Here is a 23,425-nt window from a genome sequence, read left to right as displayed (position 1 = left end):
GGCTTATCGAGAGTCAATACAACCGTTTATTTCCCGTGCAAACATGCTGAATAACGGAAGCCATCATTCTGCGCTGACGTTAGATGCACAGATGTAGTTAGACAAAAGTCGTATAGTGGAAGAGATGTTCCTTACGAGAATACTCGTTGCATTATCATTGTAGTTATTCAAGATCGATTTTGAGGAACGAGAATTTCTTGAATTAAATCTATGATGGAATTTCAAATTTTTTGGCGCCAGTTTACTTTTCTTCTCTTTGTTTCCGTTTATTCGTTAACTATTGATTATTATTTATTCAAACGATATATATACTTCGATAAATGTGTATGTAAGAAAAAATTGAAGAAATTTGGATCTGGATCGATATTATAAAAATTTTTATAATTAATTTTTTTTCTTTTTTTTAATTTTGTGTTTTTCTACTCTACCTTCTATCGATAAAGAACGTATTTTTTTCTCACGTATTTAGATCTTTTTATCCACGGATGAGATCTACAGTACCAATTTTATCCTGGATCGGTAACGTTGGTAGTGATCCTCCCACGAACTTACCAATATTTGATTAAAAAGAAAATTTAATATCGAGGATCGCAAATATAGGAAAATACTTTATTCTCCGTAGAAAAAAAACTTAGGAATGCAGTTATTCCTTAAATCTTATAGATGGCGAACTCCAACAATTTATTCCATCACGTGACGATTTATTTCATCGGATGTTTATTAATTCAAAAAAATTGAAATTCCAATAAATCGCATTACGATAATGTTCTAAATCGTTCGTAAAACAACGTGTCTTCCATTCCATTTATTCGACGTTAATTAATTGATACGAGAAATAGTTTCATCGATATGAAATACGAAATTACGACTGTGTTCAGCCATGTTGAAACTATACATCATGGAAGCAATCGATCGTGCGTGAAAGTAAAGTCCCACGGTTTCCTGCCTCGCAGTGTCTCAAGGTGAAAGAACTTGAGGATATCCGCTCCGTATCACGCGTGTGAGTACTTTTAATCATTATTTTCACCGTTAAGATGCATATATAGGACCGACTATATTACCGATTGGGTTACAACAGGATTTTAAATACCGGTATGATTTTGAAAATAAAACGAAGGCCCTCTAGAACGTTTTTTTCCACGGTGAGCAATGCTCAAGGATAGCTAGATAGGTAGGAAAACGTTTAGTTTATACGTGATGTAAGTTTACCGGGTGTTCTAACTTCTAGCATTGACTTTCACCGATTCTTTTAAGGAGGCACGCTCGGCGTTCGTGTGGGTGTACGGACGTTCGTGTTGTGTGTGGACAGAGAGTACGCACAGTAGATGAGGTCATATACCCATCCACTCTTACAGGTGGTTCCTCCTCCTCCATTCACGCCGATACAGTCACTCCGTAAAGCGAGTGCACGCCACCTTCTCTCAGGGAATCCCGGTTTAATTTTCATTAGTGCATCCCGCTATGATGATCGATCACGCGTTAAGTATTAAATGCTCAGTGACGATCGTGATTGTGTTCGCGGTCACATCCACGTACAGTAATTACACGGATATTGATCTGCCCTCTGATCACATCAAGTATTACTTCAACTATTTTCCCACGGTGGCCCAAGAGTGCCGCAATAATACCGTCTGTCCGTACAAGGTAATACGCGGTGTGTTAATAACGCGATTATGCAAGGATTTATCGATTAAAAGGTGAAATTACGCATTCGGTGTATACATTTTCATTTTCTTTCTTTTTTTTTTTTTTTCTTGCTGGTTTTCATTGCTTGCACGAATAGTCGTCACGGAAGCGTCACGGGGATTTTGCACACGTGAACGAATTGTAAAATGATTCGAGTTAACAAAAGATGAATATTAACGAAGAATTTTTCTTGGAAAAACTTAGGATAGCCTTGATACCAAAGCTTGTTGGGGTTACGAGCCGAATTGCAAAGCCGAAAATTCTTTTTCCGTTCCTCAATGTCCAGGTGATCACAGAGGATGGGTGACTACGAAAAAAGCACAGGTAGAGACGTTTTACGCTCAAGGCGACTTTGGCTACGTACGCGATCAAAGAAAAGAAATGTCGATTTTTTGCGAACCGTTGTTCGTGGTAAGTTTTATATAGATTTAGCGCGATTCCGATTGTTCTCGACTCGTAATTCCTATTTCTTTCCCTTAACTTCGATCGATTCCCAGGATGACTCGTCTCTGGAATGCTCGGAACACATGAGATTTTGCCGAGCAAGGAATATTATGATCAATTTCACGGATCTAATCAGAAGGAAGGAACCTATACGATACAAGATGGATGTCTTGAAAGAAGGTCAAATTGGAGGATACTGCACGTGAGTAAAAACTTTGTTAACAAGGCAACGATTAAACATTTAAATTCCGTCTCCTTTTAATCCAGATTAAACGAAAAGAGATTAGAAGAGAACGCGGATCATATTAGTCCATTGCAATCTTGGGGACCTGAACTACGAAATTTCCGCAAGTTATCACGACCACCAATCGTCAATCACGATTGTGATATCGTGATCGAGAAGCCAACATTCGTAATGAAAATAGACGCTAGTAAGTCGTAAGGATGAGTCGTAAGGAATGAACGCCATGATCAACAATGGTGTCGTAAAAAAAAAAAAAAAAATCTGTCAAATTAGCGAATATCCCGCATCTCGTTCATTTGTCAAAGTCGTTCTGTTTCAGTAGTAAACATGTATCATCATTTCTGCGACTTTTTCAACTTATACGCGTCATTGCACGTAAATCTCTCGCATCCAGCCGGCTTCAGTACCGATAATCACATAATGATTTGGGAAAGCTACAGGTAAACCGACACCGATCGCGAAAAGGAAAAAAAAAACCACGAGATTATTAAATACTACATTAAATGAATTTCTTTGCTACTTTCAGCTATCGTTCTGCGTTCCAAGACGCTTTCGAGGCTTTCACGAGAAACCCGCTGTGGGATTTGAAAACGTTCCGAGGAGAAACCGTCTGTTTCAAGAATCTTGTATTCCCCTTATTGCCGCGCATGATTTTTGGTCTATACTATAACACACCTCTTGTACGATTATACATATTTTTTTTTTCTTTTTTAATCGATAATCGCAAGAATCGAACGATTAATTTTTACAATCGATGAATATAATTTTTAGATTTACGGCTGTGAGAACAGTGGATTGTTCAAAGCTTTCGGCGAACATGTGTTGCACAGATTGCGTATACCTCTCCATGAAAGGAAGAACCAAAGAATAAGAGTTACTCTGCTTAGCAGAGATACTCAATATCGAAGAATTTTGAACGAGGATGAATTGGTGAGGGCTTTGAAAGAAAATCCTCTATACAAAGTGAAAAAGGTATTGATTAAAAGAATGATATGAATGTCTAAAATGAATAGAAGTATAATGAAAATCCTTTTTTTTTATATAGGTAGTATATAATAAAAAAGTATCATTTAAGAAACAATTGGAAATCACAAGAAATTCTGATATCTTTATTGGTATACATGGAGCTGGATTAACGCATCTTATGTTTCTGCCAGATTGGGCAGCAGTATTTGAAATGTACGTATGATTGAATATCTTTTTTTTTTTCTCAAGAAAATCTGACACATTATTATTATATAGATATAATTGTGAAGATCCAGGATGTTATAAAGATCTAGCTCGTTTGCGCGGTGTAAAATACTTTACATGGGAAAATAATTCGAAATTAGTGCAACAAGATCCTGTAAGTAATTATTTTTTTTGAAATAAGAAATTTCATTTGACATTTATTGTGAAAATAATTAAATAGGGTACGCATCCTGATGGAGGAGCGCATGCAAAATTCACGAATTACAGTTTCGATGTTGAAGAATTTTTACGTATAGTTTCGCAGGCTACCGATTATGTAAAAAATCATGATTCGTTTAAAAACTTTGTCGCTAAAAAGATTCAACACAAGGGAACAGAAATGAAAAATCAAACTAACGTAATGAGTGATGTAAAAGAAAGTGCAACTTCTAAATCGAAAGAAGTAACCGAATTAAAATCCGATACTCGATCCAAAGATGAATTATAAATGAATATATTTAGATAATTTATTTCGATGACAACGAAACATTTGAACGATAGGCTCAAGATTACTAGACTTAAATATTGAATGAATGAAACGATTTGTTACCAACTAAATGTTTTACTTATTTTTATACATATATATGTACATACTTATTTTATTAAAAAAAAAAAAAAAAAAGAAAAGAGCAGCAATAAATATGAAATACAATATGATATGTCTATGCAATGGCAGTGTAAATATTTTGAAGTTAATTGTTTATGCCGATTCATAATTTAATTTTATAAAGTAGAAAATTGCATACATTGCAATGTGCAATTAGTAAATGTCGCACGTTTTATTTATAATTTAATTTGTACCTGTTTTCTGTACAATAATAAAACTGACAATACATTTACAGCCATATATGCGATCAATATTTGCACAGCATTTAATTCATTTATATATAACGTACGTACTAACATATTAATACCACCAGTCATTAAGTTCGAAAATAAAAAGAAAATTAGACCATTGTAATTAACAGCTTCGAATATTTCGATGGTATTTTCTGCTATGTTTTTTTCATATTTATCAGATACGGTTTCTCGTTTATTTTTTATATTCGTTTTCTGCATTTTAGTTTTCTTTTGATCGTACTCTAAATCTATGTTTTTATAAACTAATATATCGGATATTATTTCTATCAATAGCAATAACGTAAGTATCATGACACCCAAAGTAAGAATCCACATGCAATATCCTGCATTTGCTAAACGTCTAGATACTCTAAAGTATGTGTCACAAAATAAAGTAGCTGCGCAAGTTTGAGCTGATATTAAAGATAATTTAATACATAAAATCATGGATTCATTATAATTTGCATCAAATTCATATCCAAACAATTTAATATGAATTATTTTAAGTTTATGCTGGAATGAATTTTGTGCTTGTGAATTCTGATAAGTGGAATGAATTAATCTACCAATTGCTACACCTATTAGATAAAGTCCAACGTATCCAGGAACAGATACTACACCTTCCCGATTAGCAGATACGAAATCATCTCTTGGTTTGTTGCTTAAAACCCACTCCTTTAACCCTTTAGTACTCAAAACATATTCATGCATCCCCAAAATCCATATTCCTGATAACAATGAGTATTTTGAATTGATGGTACTTGTTATAGAACTAGTAAATAGTTTAACAAAAGCAAGAGTTATAAAAAAATTCCAATGAACACCATATTCAGTTACGTGTTTTTGATATCCTAAAATTTCAATTGCAACAGATCTACCAAAACCCAATATTAATAGTGGAATACAACTTCTTGCTGTATATTTTATATTTTTTGATATAGTATGAAAAAAACCTATTCTAGGTTTAGGAGTAAAATCTTTAGCCTCTGGAGCTACTAAAGCATTAGCTAATATAAATAATCCAACACCAGAATCCATTAAACTATATCCAAATATTTCAGTTTTGGCAAATTTACGAGGAAAAATATGAAAATCTATAGCTAATATACATATTGCTGTTATTATGTTAGTTAATGCTCTGAAATTTGTAATGAAAGGTTTTTTGTCGCAAGGAAATTTCCTATGATGTATTGGTAAAGAATTCAAATTAAATCCTAATATTAAAATATTAATAGCAGATATTGCCATCATAATAAAACAGACAGTAATAACATATTCAGATAATATAGTACAACATAAAATAGATGGAATTACAATTAATGCAAATTCTATTAAAACTCTAATATTTCTATGGATAACCTCATTGAAAAGACCTATTATAGTTGTAGTCAATAAAATACTACAAATATTTGGCATAATAGCATATATAACTTCTCTGGATGTTGTCCCACCATGACCAGAAATAAATGCTTCTTGTTGTTGACGATAATTGTTCTTATTCCACGAGTTTGACATGTTGTATAAAGTGAATAATTATTTTTCCTGATGAAAAATTTAAAAAGAGATATTATTGATAATACAAAATATTATCCAAAAATTTTCCATCAATCTCAACTTACTTGAAAGAACATTATCTGAATTTTTATCTTAAAATATTATATAATTTAAATAATAATTAAAATTATAAAGTTGACTTGACTACAAATGAATCACGTGTATTTATACTGAAACGTACACGATAAGCACGTAATAGATGGTGCGATGATTTATTTTGGCGATTGTCAGTTTTTGAAAAATAATATTTTTAAAATAAAAAAAGAAAAAATAAAAAATTAAAAATTTAAAACATTTGTATTTTTCTGATATTCATATTATACAAAATAACCTATACTTTAATAATAGATAACTTAACTTTTGAATATTATAAAAATAAAGAAATTCAAATTGTATCATTATAATTCGTATATTGTATAAAAAAATTTTAATATGTATATATAAAGAATATAGATAATCATGTTGATTTATATTTTTTTAAGGGATATAATTTCAAATGAAATACCATAAGAAATACCAAAGAAAACGCCAAAGAAATTTTTTATGAAAGAAGATTAATAAAATAAATTCATTAAAAAATATAAAACCAATACATTGATTAGTATAAAAAACATGAATCAACAGCAATCGGTACAAAACCAAGAATTGATTTCCCTTGCTGAAAAAATGAGGCCTGCATGCTTTCACGATTATATAGGACAAGAAAAAGTTGTTGGATCTAATACAATATTACAACAATTATTAACAAAAGGTCATATTCCTAGTATGATATTCTGGGGTCCACCAGGATGTGGAAAAGTAATTATTATTTTTTATCATATCTTAAATATTATTAATATTAATTTTTGAAATTAGTATTAATATGAAATAGTACTAATATGAAATATTTTTATAGACATCTCTAACTAATATTATATCAAAGATAAGCAAAGAAATGCATGGAGAGAAAGTAAATATCATAAATCTTTCTGCAACATCTTCTGGTGTGAGTAACATCAAAAACATTATTAATAAAACAAAAACTGAATCAAAATTCAATCAAATTATTGTAATAATGGATAAAATACATCGTTTCAATAAACTCCAACAAGATATTTTTTTACCACATGTTGAAACAGGCACATTTACTTTAATTGGCACAACTACAGAGAATCCATCTTATAGTTTGAATTCTGCTTTATTAAGTAGATGCCGAATATTTGCTTTAAATAAATTAACAATGTTAAATATTGTAGAAATTCTTTGTAAAGCAATTTCATCGATTAATGGAGAAATATATAATTTTTCACTCAAAAATTTGTCAACTAATTTAGAAAATAATTTAAATTTTAGTTCTAAACCACATTTTTTTATTAATAAAACAGCTATTGACTGGTTAGCAGAAGTATGTGATGGAGATGCTCGTGTTGCATTGAATGATTTAGAATTGGCTATTAAAATTAAAATATCAAATAAGCTAAATTCTAATTTTGTTTCAATAACTTTAGAAGATGTTAAAGAAAGTGTTAAACAAACACATATGTTATCCGATAAACAAAGCAACAATATACAACATTTATATTCTGCTTTACATAAATCAATAAAAGCTGGTAAAGAAAATGCATCTTTATATTGGTTAGCACGAATTATGGACATTAAAGAAGATCCCGTAGATATTGCAAGAAGATTAATAAGAATATCAAGTGAAGATGTTGGCTTAGCAGATTTAGATGCTCTAGGTATATATTTTATAGAATGATTCAATATCATAATAAGTATTATAATATATATAATAAGTATTATAATTAATTTTTATTTCTAGGCATAGCTATTCATACTTTGCATGGATGTGAAATGATTGGAATGCCAGAATGCGATGTGATTTTAACTCAGTGTGTTGTATATTTGACTAGAGCACCAAAATCTCAACTTGTATATAATGCATTAAAACGTGTTGAAAATATTATTATAAATCATAAAGGTCCACAGCCTGTAGTACCATTACATATTAGAGATAGATCAGGACAAGAAAAAATTCATACTACTTTTGGTAAGATATCAAACACTTAATATGAAATTTTTTTATTATTTTTACTTGATATTCTTTACAGGATTTCATAAAGAAAATGTGCTAACCAAAGAGGAAAACGTTGAAAATTACTTACCACTTGGCTTACTGCATGCTAATTTTTTTTCAGAAGACTCGTAAATTTTTCTTTCTTCCAAAGTTTGGAGTATACAATTTTATTTTATACATTTTAACAAATAAAATAATCAAATCACTACACAAATCTTATTTATAACTTAGAATATATCACTTAGGAAATCATAAAATTGATACTTTTGCTATAATTTGAACAATGATTAATAATAATTAACAATTAAACTACGTTTCACTTTGCCTTTGACACTATTACGAAATGACCGCGCGATTTATTATACATACGAAGTATAAACAAATGTTAAAATTGCAAAAATATTAAAATTATTTAAATTCAAATCGTTCAATCTATTTAAAAAAATATAATAAGAAAAAATATATAATAGAAATTATGATTTACTGCACTGAAAAACAAATATTATAACTAAATTAAATGTGATTTGACAAGAAAATTTTGCGTTTGAATTAATAGAAAATGGCGCGGAATCGCCGACCAATCAAATTTAATTTAAATAAACCTTATTGGTTGCTGAAAACAGGTATACCAACTCTTGATAGATCGATACACAATAAAAGATTAAAGTTCATTGGAAAGCTTTCTTTTTCACGTTACATCAGGTTTCGAAGTCAGTGAACGTGCCTCACTGTGTCGAAGTGTAATGTTTTCGTATGATTGTTAATAATTTAAATTATTGTGTTTTCCATACGTTATACTAAAAAATTCTATAAACATGAAGTTGTGGACATCACATCATACTTTCGAGTGAGTGTTTTTTGTACAAGTTTATTTCTAACTTTCTAAATTTTTCTATAAAAATGTTTTTTGACATTCTTTTAATAGAAAATAAATTATATGATATATGAAATTTTAATATTTTTCATTTGTAGTCATCCATGGGAAACAGTTGTAAAAGCAGCATGCCGAAAATATCCAAATCCCTTAAATCCATCGGTTTTGGGCACGGATGTTATCGATAGAAAAGTTAAGGATGGTGTTCTTTATTCTCATAGATTGGTTACCACTCAATGGCGTTTTCCTACATGGATTTTACCAGTAAGTATTTTAAAAATAATAATTATTAAGGTCATTTATAATAGCATATAACGATGAGCATAACCTCTTGAAAAAGGTTATATAGAAATTATTATTAACTATATAAATTTATTAAAAAATAAATTTAACTTAATAAAATTCTAATAACAAATAAATTTCTAAATATATGTATATTTTTTTACACTTTGTCATTGAAGTTTAATCATATAAATAGAATTAGAAAGTTGCAATACGATATTTACATTGTATTGTAGATTTTTGATATAATATATATAAACACAATTGATTATACAAAAATTTTGACTTTTTTTTAAATATAAAATCTTTAAATATATCAACGTTTCAAATTAGAAATGATTTTATTAATTATATTAATTATGCTATTCAATTTTATCTTTAACGTTATCATATCATCGTGTTATCTATTTATTATTATCTTCTTTTACACATATTTAATACAAATACTTAACATAATATTTTCTTATATATAAAATTAGAAAAAAAGAAATTTGAAATAATCAATGTATCTGTTATCCGATATCTTTTTATGATATCTTTTAATAGTACTTTTAATATATTTGTTTGTTTTTATTGGAAAATCATTGGAAAATAAAATCTTTTGTTTCCAATACATAATTAATTGTTGGCAAAATAAAATTCCATTCATCATTGTAAATTTTCCATTTGTTTCAATTAGTTCTTCTATCAGCCGCATAAGCGCTGATATCATTTAAAGTTACTCATAATTTTCAAGGTTAAATTTTCATTGGCTGATGAAAGCAGAGAAATATGGAAATAAAGAAAATGTTAACCTTACTAAAAAAAACCTTATTCACATTATCGATTTTAAGTAAGCATTCTCATAGACAAATTTATTTACGTTTTGTATTCTTTTATCGAAACGACCTTTGATTCTTTCTCAATTTCAAAGCACAAAGAGATTATTTTTATTTCGAGATTAACTTTAAATATTAAGAAATCATATGTGAATTTGTAATTACATTTATAGTATTGGACGACACTATGTCACGAGTAATTACGTGCATTGCATACGTAAGTGATTGGCGAAGTGCCGTTTAATGCAAACTAATAAGACATGTTTATAATAATAAAATGTTTACGTAATTTATTATTTTTGAAAAGTACGTAGATTTATATTTGACGCGTGTAGAATTTACGTTGTTTAATGTTACATTGTTTCAATTTTTTTAAATGGATTATGCATTTCTATTATGAAAATGGTAATCAATCGTCAATTATATAACACGTATTTATATAATTTTTACATAATTTATTTTTTATTTATATTATTAATATTGATACAAAAGAACGGCTAATGTTAATAGATTCTCAGACTCTTCTATTTCCAAAGCCAATAATTTGTAATATTATCTTAATTGATAATAAAAATAAAAATAATAAATATACATTCCGTTCCCATTTTATATTTTTCGTTTATCCATTGTATAATTTTCGCTTTATCCATATTATATCCATTTACCCAAACAATAGAGTTTGTTCAAAGTTTAGATATCGTAAGAAATCAATCTGCACGCGGGGTTATGCATCCCTCCTTTACCTGGCAGTAGTTTATAGACAAAACAGTTCGCTGCCGTTTGACCAAGCAATCTATACAAACAACGGCAGTAGCCAGCAGCAGGAAATTCGAAACTTTCGACAACATGGAGCAAGAAGAAGGTGTGCGAAAGGGAGTTCAGGCTCGAAGGCAAGAGGGAATTACAAAACAACGACACCGACCGTATCAACTTTCATAATGAGCACTTCCACCGATGTTACGCTCTTTGGCAATCATCCAGCCAGGCACTTGTGTTTTGGAATATATATATATACCAGAGCCTCCCTTAGGATTACTCTACTCCCTTCATCCCTGTTTCTTCTCCGGTCTCTACGGGGAGATTCGAGCTTCGAATCTTTTTCGGCTCGGCGAATTGCTTCCTTTCGCAGGATTTTCTATAAGCTTTGGCCATTTCGCAAAGCTGTCCTGTTGTACCGGCTCTCTCGCCCGAATGCCTCGAATCACAGTTTCGTAACGAATGCATAGCAGGCGGGAGGAGAGAAAGAAAAGGAAGGAAGAAGGTATCGCCTTCGCATTTAGCCACTCTTGAAATTACTTGACGGGAAGGGAAAGTGCAAAGCCTTGTTTCAATTTGAGTTAACAGCTCAACCCTTTCCTTCTGATCCTTGCTTTTTTATTTTTATTATTATTTTTTTCTTTTTCCTTCTTCCACCTCGGAACGAAGCTTGTCGAGCCAACTGCCGCATCGACGAAAATTTCTGACTAATTAACAGATGCACTCGAATAACAAGTCGCGTTGGATATTGGAACGGTTACCGATGCGGGCGTGACTTTATAGACATTGTAATAATTGACTGGGTCGCGCAATTAAAGTATAATTAATCAGAGAAATATAATTAATTAGAGGCGTGACACGTAGCTTGGCTTTTTGAACTCTGTTAAATTAATTTGATAATTAATTCTTCAATATAAATATTGTATATCGATAATTAAATCTTACATCGATAAAATTAAATTAGTTTTGTTACGTTGTTTCTATCACGTAATGGTGATAAATCTAAAGAATTTGTGATTGTTTTACGAACGTGTTTATTTTATATTATTTTTCTACAAATTATTTTTCTTTATTCCATTGTTTTTTCAGTTTAATTTTTTATCGATTCTCTATAATCGATTCTCTCTTATTAACAACCTTTGGACAACAACTTTCATATGACTCGCTTATTAATCATATTCTCTTAAACATTTGTATATTTATTTAAAAGCTCATAAAAGAAATTATGGATATTTTTCACGTGCAATTAGATATTTATGTAAATCGTTGTTTGATTTATTTTATTTTTTTAATACTTTAGCACTAATATTCTTTCAATTATCATTCGTTATCACTCGTTATTACTTTTTCAATGGAATTTTTGCTAAAAAAGATTCCATTTCTTTATGTTTCAGTTCTTTGGTCATCAGGGTCCATACTTTGCCAGTGAATGGAGTGAAGTTAATCCAGAATCTAAAGAAATGGTAGTCAGGACGGTAAACGTGAGTTCATTAATATTTCCCTTATATATTTACATAAATTATATTTAATTCGATCGGTCAGGCGACTTTTAGATTAATCAAAATACTTTGAAAAATTGACTATTATGCGTGTTACAATAATATTTTGTATTAATGATGCATTAACGCGTTATCGTACGATATTTCCCGGAAATAGTTTGCCGGTTCGTTTCCACTTAATTCATATCGTTAATCGAAATATCATGTATAATGTTTAATCAGTCGGATGAGTGTTTCTGTGAAGCATGCTTTTACGGAGATTTCATTACATTTGCTCTTTATTACTCACATATTACTCGACAAAGTACTCTGACCGCATTTGTAATTTATCTTTGCGAAACGAGATAAATGGAGGATGAATAAATCGATATTCACTCGTGCAAATGTTGCTTTGCACTTCGGTATCGGATCATCGAATCGCGTTACAACTAGCGTTCCATCTAATTGAAACGAATAATTCGACGATAAAGCGTGGAGCAGAAAAAAAAAAGAAAGAAAGAAAAGAAACGAGGAACGAATGTATCTTCAATTTTACAAAAAAACATGTACACTCGGGCAGCCCACTCGGGAACATTTTAATATTTCACACGGGATCGGGATCCACACTATTCCTTCCCTATGTGCTTGCATTAGCAATTCATTTGAACGGTGAAAATAAATTTGATGAACGAAGTGCAACTCGGCTCGCCCCGCACACGCATGCGAGGCCACTCGATGTACCTATCCGTGTAATCGAACAATCAATATATTCTCAATTCCATTCGAATCGAGATCAGCAAGAGTAATTGGAAAATAGGTTGATGAAATTTCACCTGTGGAATTACAACATCGGGGTTTTTCCCCGACGACACGCGTCCCCCCTCCCTCCCCCCAACTTGTAACACGGCGTAACGTAATCGAAAAATAGGCGGAGGCGAGGATATTTCGGCGTATTTTTACAACGCGCGCAATTTTGCATTTTGAAAAATAGCCGCCGACAAAAGCGACACGAACCATTCTATTCTTCACCGGCGCAATATTTACCGAGGAGGAGAGTTATGGAGGAGCGGAGAGCTTCCAGTTCGAGTAGCAGATACATTTACCGGAGTTATAAGCGCGGGAAGAGATCGGGCGCGTCTCAGAGTCGGGGCTCAGAGTGTGTGTGCTGCATCGTATCTCTAGAATGTTGGATATGATAGGTTATTGATGCGCGCATTACCGGGGGTTGCATAGCTTCGTGGTCTCCTTCGGATGTTGTGGAAGGATGTTTCGGGAAGACAGGGCGGAAAATGTCGGGTTGGGGAAGAAAGGAAAGAGGGGGAAGGGGGCATTCCTCGTCGTTCCTTTCTCGCACGATTTTCCGAACCGAAAAAGTAGAAAAGAGAAACCGGAGATGCTCGATGCATTACAGGTATGATGGACGATCATACCTGCAGGTAGCTGCGCAGAAAGCGTAGCCTTTCCATCTATAAGAAGTTGCCGTCCATCGTTTTTTTTTTACCACACGAACAATCTTGTGGTGCAATACTTAGACTTGCACAAATTTGTAGATGCTTTTACATCGAAAAAAAAAAACAACTTGTTTCGCGTCTAGTTTCATCTTTCGGATCATCGTGGTTAGCGAAAAGAGGGGATATTTAAAATTCGGCAAAGTATTATCAAAGTATTAAGAGAATTTTTAGTCAAAAAATATGAAAGAGACGCGCACGTGAAAATCCGGCGGCTGACTTGTTGCGTAAATATTAACACGGCGTGCAAGCTACCACCTGTCCCATTCATCAGCTGTTTTATATGTAACTTTGCTGTTTGCCTCTATACATCAAATATGATGCGTAAATGGTGGAACGAGATACAACACGGATCCTCCGGATACACGTGCTCGTCGAATATCGTGTTTGGATAAATTATATCCCGCCCCCTTACTTTCTTTAAAGTTATCAATTATTTAAAATCGCGCAATTTCGAAACGAATTATCGTAGTCGACCGGAGATAATAAATCTTTAAAAACCGAGAGTTTATTACCGGGGGGGTGGAATGAATTGCCAGAAATAATTTCTGGATAATACACGATACGATTAAATGCCACGTAACCGTGCATAATATAAATATTTATCCGATTCCAATGAAAATTAGCGCAAAATTATAGGAATTATTCGCTAAAAAGATATCGAATCATCATTCCTTCGGCTTCCTTTTCACCTTTTCCTTCCTCACGAAGAAAATACAGGTGGCCTTATGGATTAGGCCGATGTATCAAACGCAGGGCGGAATACCCATCGCGAGTAATAGGGGAATTTCCACGTCACGCGGGCCGTTCGTCTTGCGAGAAATACGCAGGACGCGGTCGCCCCCTTTCCCCCTCCCTCCCCCACTTTCGTCGTCTTTCCAATTAAGGTTCCGAGACGGAAGGTTTCGCGTTGTGATATTTCCTCGCTGATCGTCCCCGCGTAATCTACGGGGACGCGTTTCCGCCTCTCTCCTCTCCTCTCCTCTCCTCTCCTCGCCTAGGAAGCTAGGGTTAGAGATGAGATTCAACTAAAATTGAACAATCCCCGGCGGGGTGTCAACGCTTTCTCCGCCCCGTTGTACGCGTGAGCGATGCACGGTGCATCTATCCCCTCTCTCCCCTCCTCCTCCTCCTCCTCCAACGCCGCGTACACATCGACGGACAAACGAACATTGCGAGAGAGAGAGAGAGGAACGGCAATATAGGTATTCTACATAAGCGAGAGTCCAGAGGTTATAACCTATCCCCGTCGAATCCCAAGGGGGAGATATCTTTTAGCAATTTACCCCTCCCCGTAGCTGGGGATGCTGATGCATACGTTACGCGGGATGCATACGTGTATCGTTGAAACGGTAATGCGGCATCGTATCGTTGAACCTAAACGCATCCGGCGTTATATGGATCGAGTACACGGGTTTGGGCATAATAGAGTCCTCTATCAGGCCGTTGCTATTATTGGTCACTCTGCTTGCATATTTTGCGGTTGAGTTCACGGATTCGGGGGTGTAGAGGTGTATCTCTCTTGAAGAAGAGATCCATTTATCGCATGTCGATTCGCGAGGATAGATACGCAAGCGTAAATGTATGCGCGACGTTGTAGAATCGCTGGTATCGTTAATCTAAAACAATGGCCGCGTTTACCGTCTGGGGAATCCCATCGGTTATGTTCCGGTGAATAGAACCGTTTGACAGAAAAAAAGGAAAAAGAAAAAAAAAAAAATTGATGAAACATTTCCCCCGTGGTACAGGTGGATGGGATATTATCGGATTATCAAACGGATATATTGCAGGCGTGCAACACATGACGCGCGATCGCGTTAAGTTAATCGTGTTATTATTTAAAACGCGTTGTAAAGCGTCCATGTGACTTCCGGATTCGTTCACGCGTGGATAAATGTTTTACAACCGTTGATGCAGATTGATGCGTCTAGTGGGAATCTCGCCGAGTATTTTTTTCTTTTTTCTTTTTTTTGTTAAACTGATTGCGCCGATCTTAATCACGTATAAATACAATGGAAACAATGAGATACGTATTATAGTATCGTTCGCGTATCATCGTTTTCGACAATAAATTTCCTTTTTTTGTTTCCCAAAACGAATTTATTTCAGTTAATCTGTTCATCATTTAATTTAAACTCTCGAGAGATCTTTGATATCGATTACATACTCGTTCATCGTACACAGTATTCTCTACCTGACACATTTTTCCGACATCAAAACTGATAAGTATCCTCTATTATTTCCCAAAGTTATAATCCCTCAGTTATTATAGAGTTGGTTAAAAATTGATGGAACGTAAGGGTGTCTGGAAAAGATAGGAAAAGATATTTCGCTTCACGAATCCGTACAAGTAGCACTAAAATACTTCGTACTTCGTATACGTTCCACTTCTCGTGGTCGAAAGTAGAAGGCGATAGATCAATCGAATCTCTGGTAGAATAGAATATCTCCGTTCTCGCGCGTTTACCGCGATATTCCGTTGCCGGACACGAAGGAAGCCGGAACAATATTTTACCGGCGACAACTCGTGCATTCTCTCTAACGATCCTTCCTTCGCCCTGCCACGAATTTCCATGCGTGCGAGCGCGAAAATCCAAGACACGAGAGACACAAGTGTATCGATGACGGCGATTGGGGGAGGGAGGGCGAGTATCAAAGGGGAGATCGGACGGGAATTAATAACTCGTGTATCGGTTATGTATCCTAGCACCGCTCATAGACTCCCCGTGGATTTTTCTGATGGAGATCTCGAGGGGGTCGCGTTTGGATTGCGCTGACCGAATGCCGTGCGCCGTGCGACTGAATTATTGTACACGCGGAATCTCTAAATCATAAAAGACAACAAATCGCACGGGTAAAAATCCTCGTATTCGTGGAATAACATTTACGTACTTTTATACGGATATATTTTGCCGCTGCCAGCTTTTTTCGAATCGAAAATTGAAATATGGGGAGGAGGAGAGAAAAAGGGGAGGGGGTGGGCCAAGTTAATGAAAAATGATTAACTGTTAGAGTAGTATTTTCGCGCGAAAAGCTGTGCTCCCTTGTACACACGCTTCAACTTGAAGCCCCTTAATCCCTCTGAACTCTGTGTGCCGGGTGTGCGTTGTCACGCGACACCCTCATCGAAATATTTCCCGCCGAGATGATCCGCCACCACCAGTTTCGTCGGGAAAGTTTTCGAGAATGGATATTAATGATCCATCTCGCGACAGTGGATGGATTAAGGCACGGGAAATGAAAATGCGTATCGCGTGTGTACACGTTTTCGAGGATACTTTGTCACTTTGTAAAAATTTTATATCAGACGGCAAGACAGCGCTATTGCTTTACACATCGACACATGTTGCTACGTTACTGTATATACGTATATTAGATAGATATTTTTGATAAATTTGCGTCTACTTTTATTTAATTTGTCCGTCGAAATCAACTCGACATGTACGTGTTTAATATAAATTTTGCGCTCGTTACTCTTCCGAATGTTTCATAAGCTTGCGGTGAGTATCGATTCGGGCTAGGGATATGGACTCTTGTTTGTTCAGAAATGTACATAGACGTGGAAACAAGTAATTGAATTGAACGTAGGATGAAACCGCGCGTATCCATCCAACTGTGGAATCAGATGACTGGAAGCCCCCGTTTACATGATCTAATACGGATTTGTCAGCACACGATTCCCAATCTGGCCAAAATCCGCTGAAATCGGCGATTATCGTGCAGCGGAGAAAGCCCGAGGCACGAACTCTATTCGGAGGTCGATCCAGTTTCCGACGTTGCGTCCTACCTACAGATTTCGACTTCCGGCCGTGCCACCCTCTCGAGCCCGATCGAATACCTTCGAATACCTCGAACAATGCTGCCTCCACCCGGATCTGTCAAGTCCTCTCAATTATGCGGCGATGCTAATTACTCGCGAGTGCGCGGTGAAGAACGGCCTATAACCACCCTTCTCGAACCAACTTCGGGTCTCTCCCTTTCACTCTCCCTTCCTCCCTTATATCGACCGAAAAATGTTGAATCGTCGAGAATTTTTGAAATTGGAAAACGATCGATAGCTTGTACCACTCTTCTCTAATTTAATTCCTTTAGAAAAAGAAGAAGAAGTTTGAAAGAAAATTTTTTACTTCTTTTCCTTTTTTTTTTCCTGCGTTACGAATTTGGAAACGAAAACGTAATCTCTGTTTTTTTTAATCTCCCGAGTTGAAAAAAAAAAAGGAAATCGAAGGAAATGAAAATGCTAAGCAAAAGTTCTACTCGATAAGAGGGGAAGTTTTTTTTATCCGTGATTAGGATTACGTTGAATTTTGCGGGGCCACGTGCCTCGAGTGTATATCCCTTTCTTTATACCGCGGTCTTGATTTTAGTTAACGACTTTCACCCCTAACTGCGCTGCTAAACGTGACCGTACCGCAATGCCGCGGTAAATGAAAAGCAAACGCCGTGCTTGCCACGGAGACCGAGGGATTGGCAAACATCGGTTTCGACGCGCGGCTGATGAAAAAAATTTCAATTAACCGATGCGCTAGATCGGGAGGGGGGGGCGGGGGGGAAGGGGTTGAGTAGAGACAGGATCGACGATGTACGCTTTTCGTCCTACTCTCTGCAGGCTGGCCGTGGCGAAAAAAAGTGAAAATTAATTACTTCGTCGTTGACGCCAGAACCGGAAGAGGGATCGATCGTTCGTCGCTTGATAGGATTAAATCGCGCGCCACCCAGTTTACCTTTTCCACGTGTCTTCCTTCTATTTTTTTTTTTCTCCCCCTTTTTTCTTCCTATCCTCCTTCTTTTCTCATCTTCAGTTTTTTTTTTCACGACCGATACGAACGATGCATCTTGCTTTTTTTTTTTTCTGAACACATTTCGACGACACACAACGAAGGATGATTGCGTTGTTCGTTGTGGCGAAAAAGAGGGGGGAAAGGGATAGATTGGCTATCTCGCGGACAAAGTTCTTCTCTCGATGCCTCCCCGTGGAAAAGGGATTTATCTCGACGTTGAGGAGAAAGAGTCGAAGGCGTTTCGAAGATTCTCGGGTGAACTCGAAGCGGATTTTTATTCTCGAGTAAACTTGGAGTCGGAGAATTATATTTTATACGAAGTTTTAACGCTACGATTATGAAGTAACGAAGATGATAAATTTATTATTAACGTTTGTCTTCTTTTTTTGTCTTTTCTTTTCTTCCTTTCTTTCTTTCTTTTTTTTTTCAATTATGATCTCGAAGCTTTTTCTTTTGATTCTTGGGAGAAATAAAGGAGACGGAGGATGTTTTTTTTCATTTGACGTCTAATCACGGTGATTCTCAGTTTCGCGTAAAGCGAGCCACGCTCTCGTTACCGCGCTTAAAAACGCGTCCTTATCACGTTCAATGTTGCTCGTTACGAAAGCTACAATGAAACCATCCGTCCCTCCAATTACACCCTCTTCCATCTTCTTTATTTCTTCTTTCTTTATTTCCTTCTCTATACACTCGAGGCCTCCTTCCCCGGGAAAGAACCAATGTTCTCGAAACGTTTAAATGATAAAGAACGCGAAGTGCTAATTATTTACACTGAAAAGAATCCTATTTACATCATTCACGTAGCTTCTGCGAGAAAATTACTTCGTGTCTCGTTCAACGAGCTTTGAAAATCGTACCTTCTCTCGGCCGAAAAACTTTAAAACTCGGCCAAACGAACCGAGTTTTTTCCTTTCTTTTTTTTTTTTTTTTTTTTGCAACTAACTTTTCACCGGAATTAAAAACAAAAAGAAAAAAGAAAAAAGAAATAAAGGAAAAAAAAAATTATCCTCGATGTTTATTTTTCTCATTATACAATCGTCCGTATTTTTAAGTAAATAACGAACTGAATGAAAAGAGCGAGCTAAAAAAAAAAAAGAACAAAGAATCGAGACAAGCAGACGTAACGGTCGTGTAACGTCAATAGAGATTCTATCGACATGGAGGGAACAAAGAACTGCATTCGACAGCGTTGAACGCGCCTCAATAGCGATTCCCCAATGGCTGACGAATTAAACCATCCGCATTTTCCCTAAACCTCGATCCGCGCGTAATTGATGAAACGCCGGTTGAAGCGAGGCGTTAATTTTTTGACCTCTTCCGATTGTGCCGGGGTGATGAGGCCGTAAGACGGGGTGGAGGGGTTGCTGCAGGCTTGGAAGGGGGGAGGATGGTGTGTAGTAACACAGTCGACTTCACTGATTGCCAATATGGCGGAGGGTATGGATGGAGGGTATGGAAGCCTCTCTATCTCGATCAACGCGGATCCACAATGTGCCGCGGGCGTTAATTCCCCCGTGAAACGTATTGCACCCCCGCGATTCAATTGTTCCAGCTTCGCGGCCGCAGCGGTTCGTGCCGCGGTGCCGCGAACGAGTCCGTACGCGACTCATAATGATGTAATTTTCCAAGTGGCGGGCGTATCATTGTTGTTGCACCCACTCCCCTCCCCCCACACGTGTTCATCGTCCCCGCCAACGAGCGAAACGTTACGACACGCGAATATCTCGTTGAACCTCTCCTCTTTGATTCTTTTGGCCCTTGGTTGCTCTCCACCGTTGTTGTTTCCAGAATATCGTTGTTGATTACACGGTGTAGGAATTTCTTTTTTCCTTTTTGCAAAGACTTTTTCCTCCCTCCCCTTTCTGCCTATTTAAAATTAAAAGTTTCTTTCTTTCTTTCCGAAAATTCATTTGAAGATCCAAGTAATATAATAATCTCTTGGCGAGATGAAAACAAGAGCGGATAGCTCGAGTATTTTATCGGTCTCGGTTGGCAGTAAGCAGGTGGAGAATGCACAATTGCATGTTGCGCGCCAACGATACGTAACGTGGCCACCGTGAAATTGTGACCATTTATTATGCATCCGCGCTATCATTCGTTCACGTTGCACGTGCGTTTTAAAATTTGATCAAAGCTCGTGGAATTGTTGCGAGGAGTCGTTACAATTTCAACGTGAAATTCACGTGAAAGAATGAGAAAGGGAGAGAGAAAGAGAGAGAGAGGTTGTCTTTTGAATAATTCGAGAACGTGGGGAATGTTTTATTTAACGATCGGTGAACGGGATAACGAAGACTTTAAACGACTTGGAATACAATGTCGGGTAAATGGTCAAACGGTGCATCGATTTTGTTCCGCGACAAGGAGCATCACGAGCGCATAGCCCTCCCTCCCCTCGTAGCCTTTATTTCGTTGGCATCGATTATTCAAGGCAACGCCGTCACTTTCGCGGAAACGTTTTATCTCGATAATGCTCGCCAACCTTCCGCCCGTGGAAGGTTGTTAACCCCGTGGAGTCGTACGACGACACGCGATAGAAAAGTACGAGAGAAACACACGTAGCTTAAAAATAAGAGAGTTCCAGCAGTTTCTAATGACAAGAATTGCGAGAAATTTTCTTCCCATTTTCGCATAATTTTTTTCTTTTGCTTCCAGATAAGCTTGGGCAAGCACGTTTCGGTCGGTGAGGTGGTCACGTATACGCCGCATCCGGAGAATCCGGAGACAACGCTTTTAACACAACAGGCGGTCATTTCTATCCAAGGGGTACCGCTCATAGATCATTTAGAGAGGTTACTGACGATGACGATCGAACAAAACGCGAATAAGGTAAACGATTGTCCAGTTTAGAACCCCTGAAAAATATTGTTTCAATTTAAAGATTACTAGTTTTCGAGTTTGAATTTTGCATCCTGCTATCGAAACGCGTTATGAAATTGTTGCATATAAAGAGGAACGAAGTCGTTATTTATACGACGAGCGTGCAGATTTGTTCATCTTCGTGTGCAACGATTTCGTAACGATTTATTTATTATTCCAAAGTGGCGATACCTTACTAGGTGCGATGCAATTCGCACGGTAACAATGCGTCCTCGCATCCGATTCACGTTTCAGGGTCGTCAAGCAGTGGAATGGGTCATCGAGAAACTCCAAACGGAAGTGAAAGATATCGCGTCCTCCGCCGCGAAATCGACAGATGATCTGTTTAATCAAACACGTCGTCAATTGGACGACATCACGAACATAACGAAACAGGGGATGGAAGATATACAAAACGTGGCGAAAAAATCGTTCGACGAATTTCAAAATTTGACGGTGCCTCCACCATCTCAATCGATACCAAAGTTGTAGCTAATATATCACGTTAGCTTCAATCTCTTTAACTAACGCTACGGTATATCTTCGATGGAACGATTGTGAATGAAATAAAGTGGTTCGTCGACAGAGAGAGAGACAGATAATTCCATTTGTCGTGTTTCGATGCTGCTGATTCGTTCAAAAGATCTACGCACGGGAGGAATTTCTATATTCCACTGCCTTATCGAATCGATATTAACGGGATTATAACGAGAGTTTTCAATGATTTTACGCTGATCACGCTATCGGGGGTTAGTAAATTATTTTAGGAAAACGCAAATAAGGAGTAAATTGTTTAAACGAATTTTTCATACAAATGTTTGTATCGTTTAGGATTCAAAGAAAGACTGAGACGCGTTAATAATATTCGTCTTTTTAGCGAAATCAAGATATATTTTATCGAGGAAAAAATATTGCGAGAAAATTTGTAAACGCGCCAATCGTTCCCCTGAAGTTAAAAGAGCGCCTTAGTGAAAGAGATGTGTAGCTACGGCAAGAATGATCAAACAAAAATATCTGACAATATCGCAATTCGATGTTCGAGGATTATTTTTGAGAAAGATATTGTCCAGTTTCATTGGCTCGAGACGAAACTGAATTTCATTTAAATGAAAATTTACCAAAAAAAAGTATACCATCGTACTATTTGCAAGGAAAACGTACGTGTTGCGTACGAGATGCGAGACTCTATGAATATTTATCTCAAACGCTTATCTCTTTAGTCTCTCATTTTTGTTTAAGTATTATTACTCTTGCGGAATTACATTGAGACGTGATTTCGTTGCAAAGCACCGTTGAAAACGATGTTTAATCGGTGCTATATCATTTTTCCTTAGTATTGAATTCTCATGTCATGTTCCAAATAATATCGAGGAAATATTCTTTTTTTTCCATTATTTGCTAAGCATTCTAATGTCCGCTCGTGGCTTGTGCATCAATTACAGTGTAGTTAATTTAGCAAGTAAATCGAAAATGTAAATTATATATATATATATAAAAAAAAAAAGGCATAACGAAATAGATGTTTCAATTCATATAATATAGAAGCTAGAGCAACGCACGTGTATTCGTGTCGATTGATCTAAACCAAAGATCTTAGATTATTCCTCTATTCCGATATACTGTTGAATTGGAAACCACGAAGATAGAAATACATTTATTTTTAAATCCAACCAGCCAAATTTCATTTTTACTTTTCATCGATTATTAATAAATTCAAGATCAAATTCAACAGTAATTCAAGAACACGCGTAAACAGAGCGCGCATAATCTTCGATCGAAGCCTTTTTTTTTTTCTTTTTTGTAACGCTCATCCCGCCAAGCGAAATAAGAAAAAAAAATCATCGTTGAAGAAACGTTAGTCGTCCCAGGTGTGCTCGTCGATACTCGTCGTATCATTTCTAAATCGCGTGCCACGAAATACCCGATCTCTCTCTCTCTCTCTCTCGTCCTCCTCGTTCCTTCTCCTCGATCTCCTCCTCCCCCAGGGGAATATTCGCGCGAGTCAGCGAACAGTTGGA

General features: G+C 35.9%; 4 protein-coding genes across 6 annotated transcripts; 3 read left to right on the top strand and 1 right to left on the bottom strand.

Moving 5' to 3' along the window:
* Nucleotides 1–688: 688 nt before the first annotated feature.
* LOC408434 (EGF domain-specific O-linked N-acetylglucosamine transferase) lies at nucleotides 689–4,226 on the top strand. Of its 2 annotated transcripts, none has more exons than XM_006560307.2 (12): nucleotides 689–1,000; nucleotides 1,079–1,171; nucleotides 1,255–1,644; nucleotides 1,891–2,097; nucleotides 2,184–2,332; nucleotides 2,398–2,561; nucleotides 2,697–2,814; nucleotides 2,901–3,054; nucleotides 3,146–3,346; nucleotides 3,420–3,553; nucleotides 3,617–3,719; nucleotides 3,786–4,226. In XM_006560307.2, exons 3-12 carry the CDS (start codon nucleotides 1,462–1,464, stop codon nucleotides 4,050–4,052), a joined length of 1,680 nt encoding a protein of 559 aa, XP_006560370.1. In that variant the 5' UTR covers nucleotides 689–1,000; nucleotides 1,079–1,171; nucleotides 1,255–1,461; the 3' UTR covers nucleotides 4,053–4,226. The 2 variants fall into 2 exon arrangements, with proteins under 2 accessions (XP_006560370.1, XP_391981.3); XM_391981.6 differs by having other exon boundaries at nucleotides 690–1,000; nucleotides 2,694–2,814.
* A 121-nt stretch (nucleotides 4,227–4,347) lies between these two features.
* Nucleotides 4,348–6,191, bottom strand: LOC726815 (uncharacterized protein At4g17910). Its single transcript, XM_001122536.4, has 2 exons — nucleotides 6,064–6,191; nucleotides 4,348–5,986 (listed from the first exon to the last, which is right to left on the bottom strand). Exon 2 carries the CDS (start codon nucleotides 5,957–5,959, stop codon nucleotides 4,388–4,390), a length of 1,572 nt encoding a protein of 523 aa, XP_001122536.1. The 5' UTR covers nucleotides 5,960–5,986; nucleotides 6,064–6,191; the 3' UTR covers nucleotides 4,348–4,387.
* LOC410463 (ATPase WRNIP1) lies at nucleotides 6,073–8,366 on the top strand. 2 transcript variants are annotated; one of them, XM_006560305.3, is made up of 5 exons: nucleotides 6,073–6,200; nucleotides 6,481–6,796; nucleotides 6,894–7,716; nucleotides 7,800–8,027; nucleotides 8,089–8,366. In XM_006560305.3, the coding sequence occupies exons 2-5, from the start codon at nucleotides 6,611–6,613 to the stop codon at nucleotides 8,184–8,186; spliced, it is 1,335 nt and encodes a 444-aa protein (XP_006560368.1). In that variant the 5' UTR covers nucleotides 6,073–6,200; nucleotides 6,481–6,610; the 3' UTR covers nucleotides 8,187–8,366. The 2 variants fall into 2 exon arrangements, with proteins under 2 accessions (XP_006560368.1, XP_393943.5); XM_393943.6 differs by having other exon boundaries at nucleotides 6,133–6,224.
* A 314-nt stretch (nucleotides 8,367–8,680) lies between these two features.
* On the top strand, nucleotides 8,681–23,077 carry LOC552354 (protein slowmo). The gene is made up of 5 exons (XM_624730.6): nucleotides 8,681–8,901; nucleotides 9,027–9,192; nucleotides 12,179–12,265; nucleotides 21,204–21,377; nucleotides 21,663–23,077. The coding sequence occupies exons 1-5, from the start codon at nucleotides 8,870–8,872 to the stop codon at nucleotides 21,897–21,899; spliced, it is 696 nt and encodes a 231-aa protein (XP_624733.1). The 5' UTR covers nucleotides 8,681–8,869; the 3' UTR covers nucleotides 21,900–23,077.
* The last annotated feature ends 348 nt before the right edge of the window (nucleotides 23,078–23,425 follow it).

This window comes from Apis mellifera, linkage group LG13 (genome assembly GCF_003254395.2).
Source record: "Apis mellifera strain DH4 linkage group LG13, Amel_HAv3.1, whole genome shotgun sequence".
In the NCBI taxonomy this organism is placed as follows: Eukaryota; Metazoa; Arthropoda; class Insecta; order Hymenoptera; family Apidae; genus Apis; species Apis mellifera.
The sequence above is the reverse complement of the archived record's forward strand: the minus strand, read 5'-3'. Positions and strand labels throughout refer to the sequence as shown.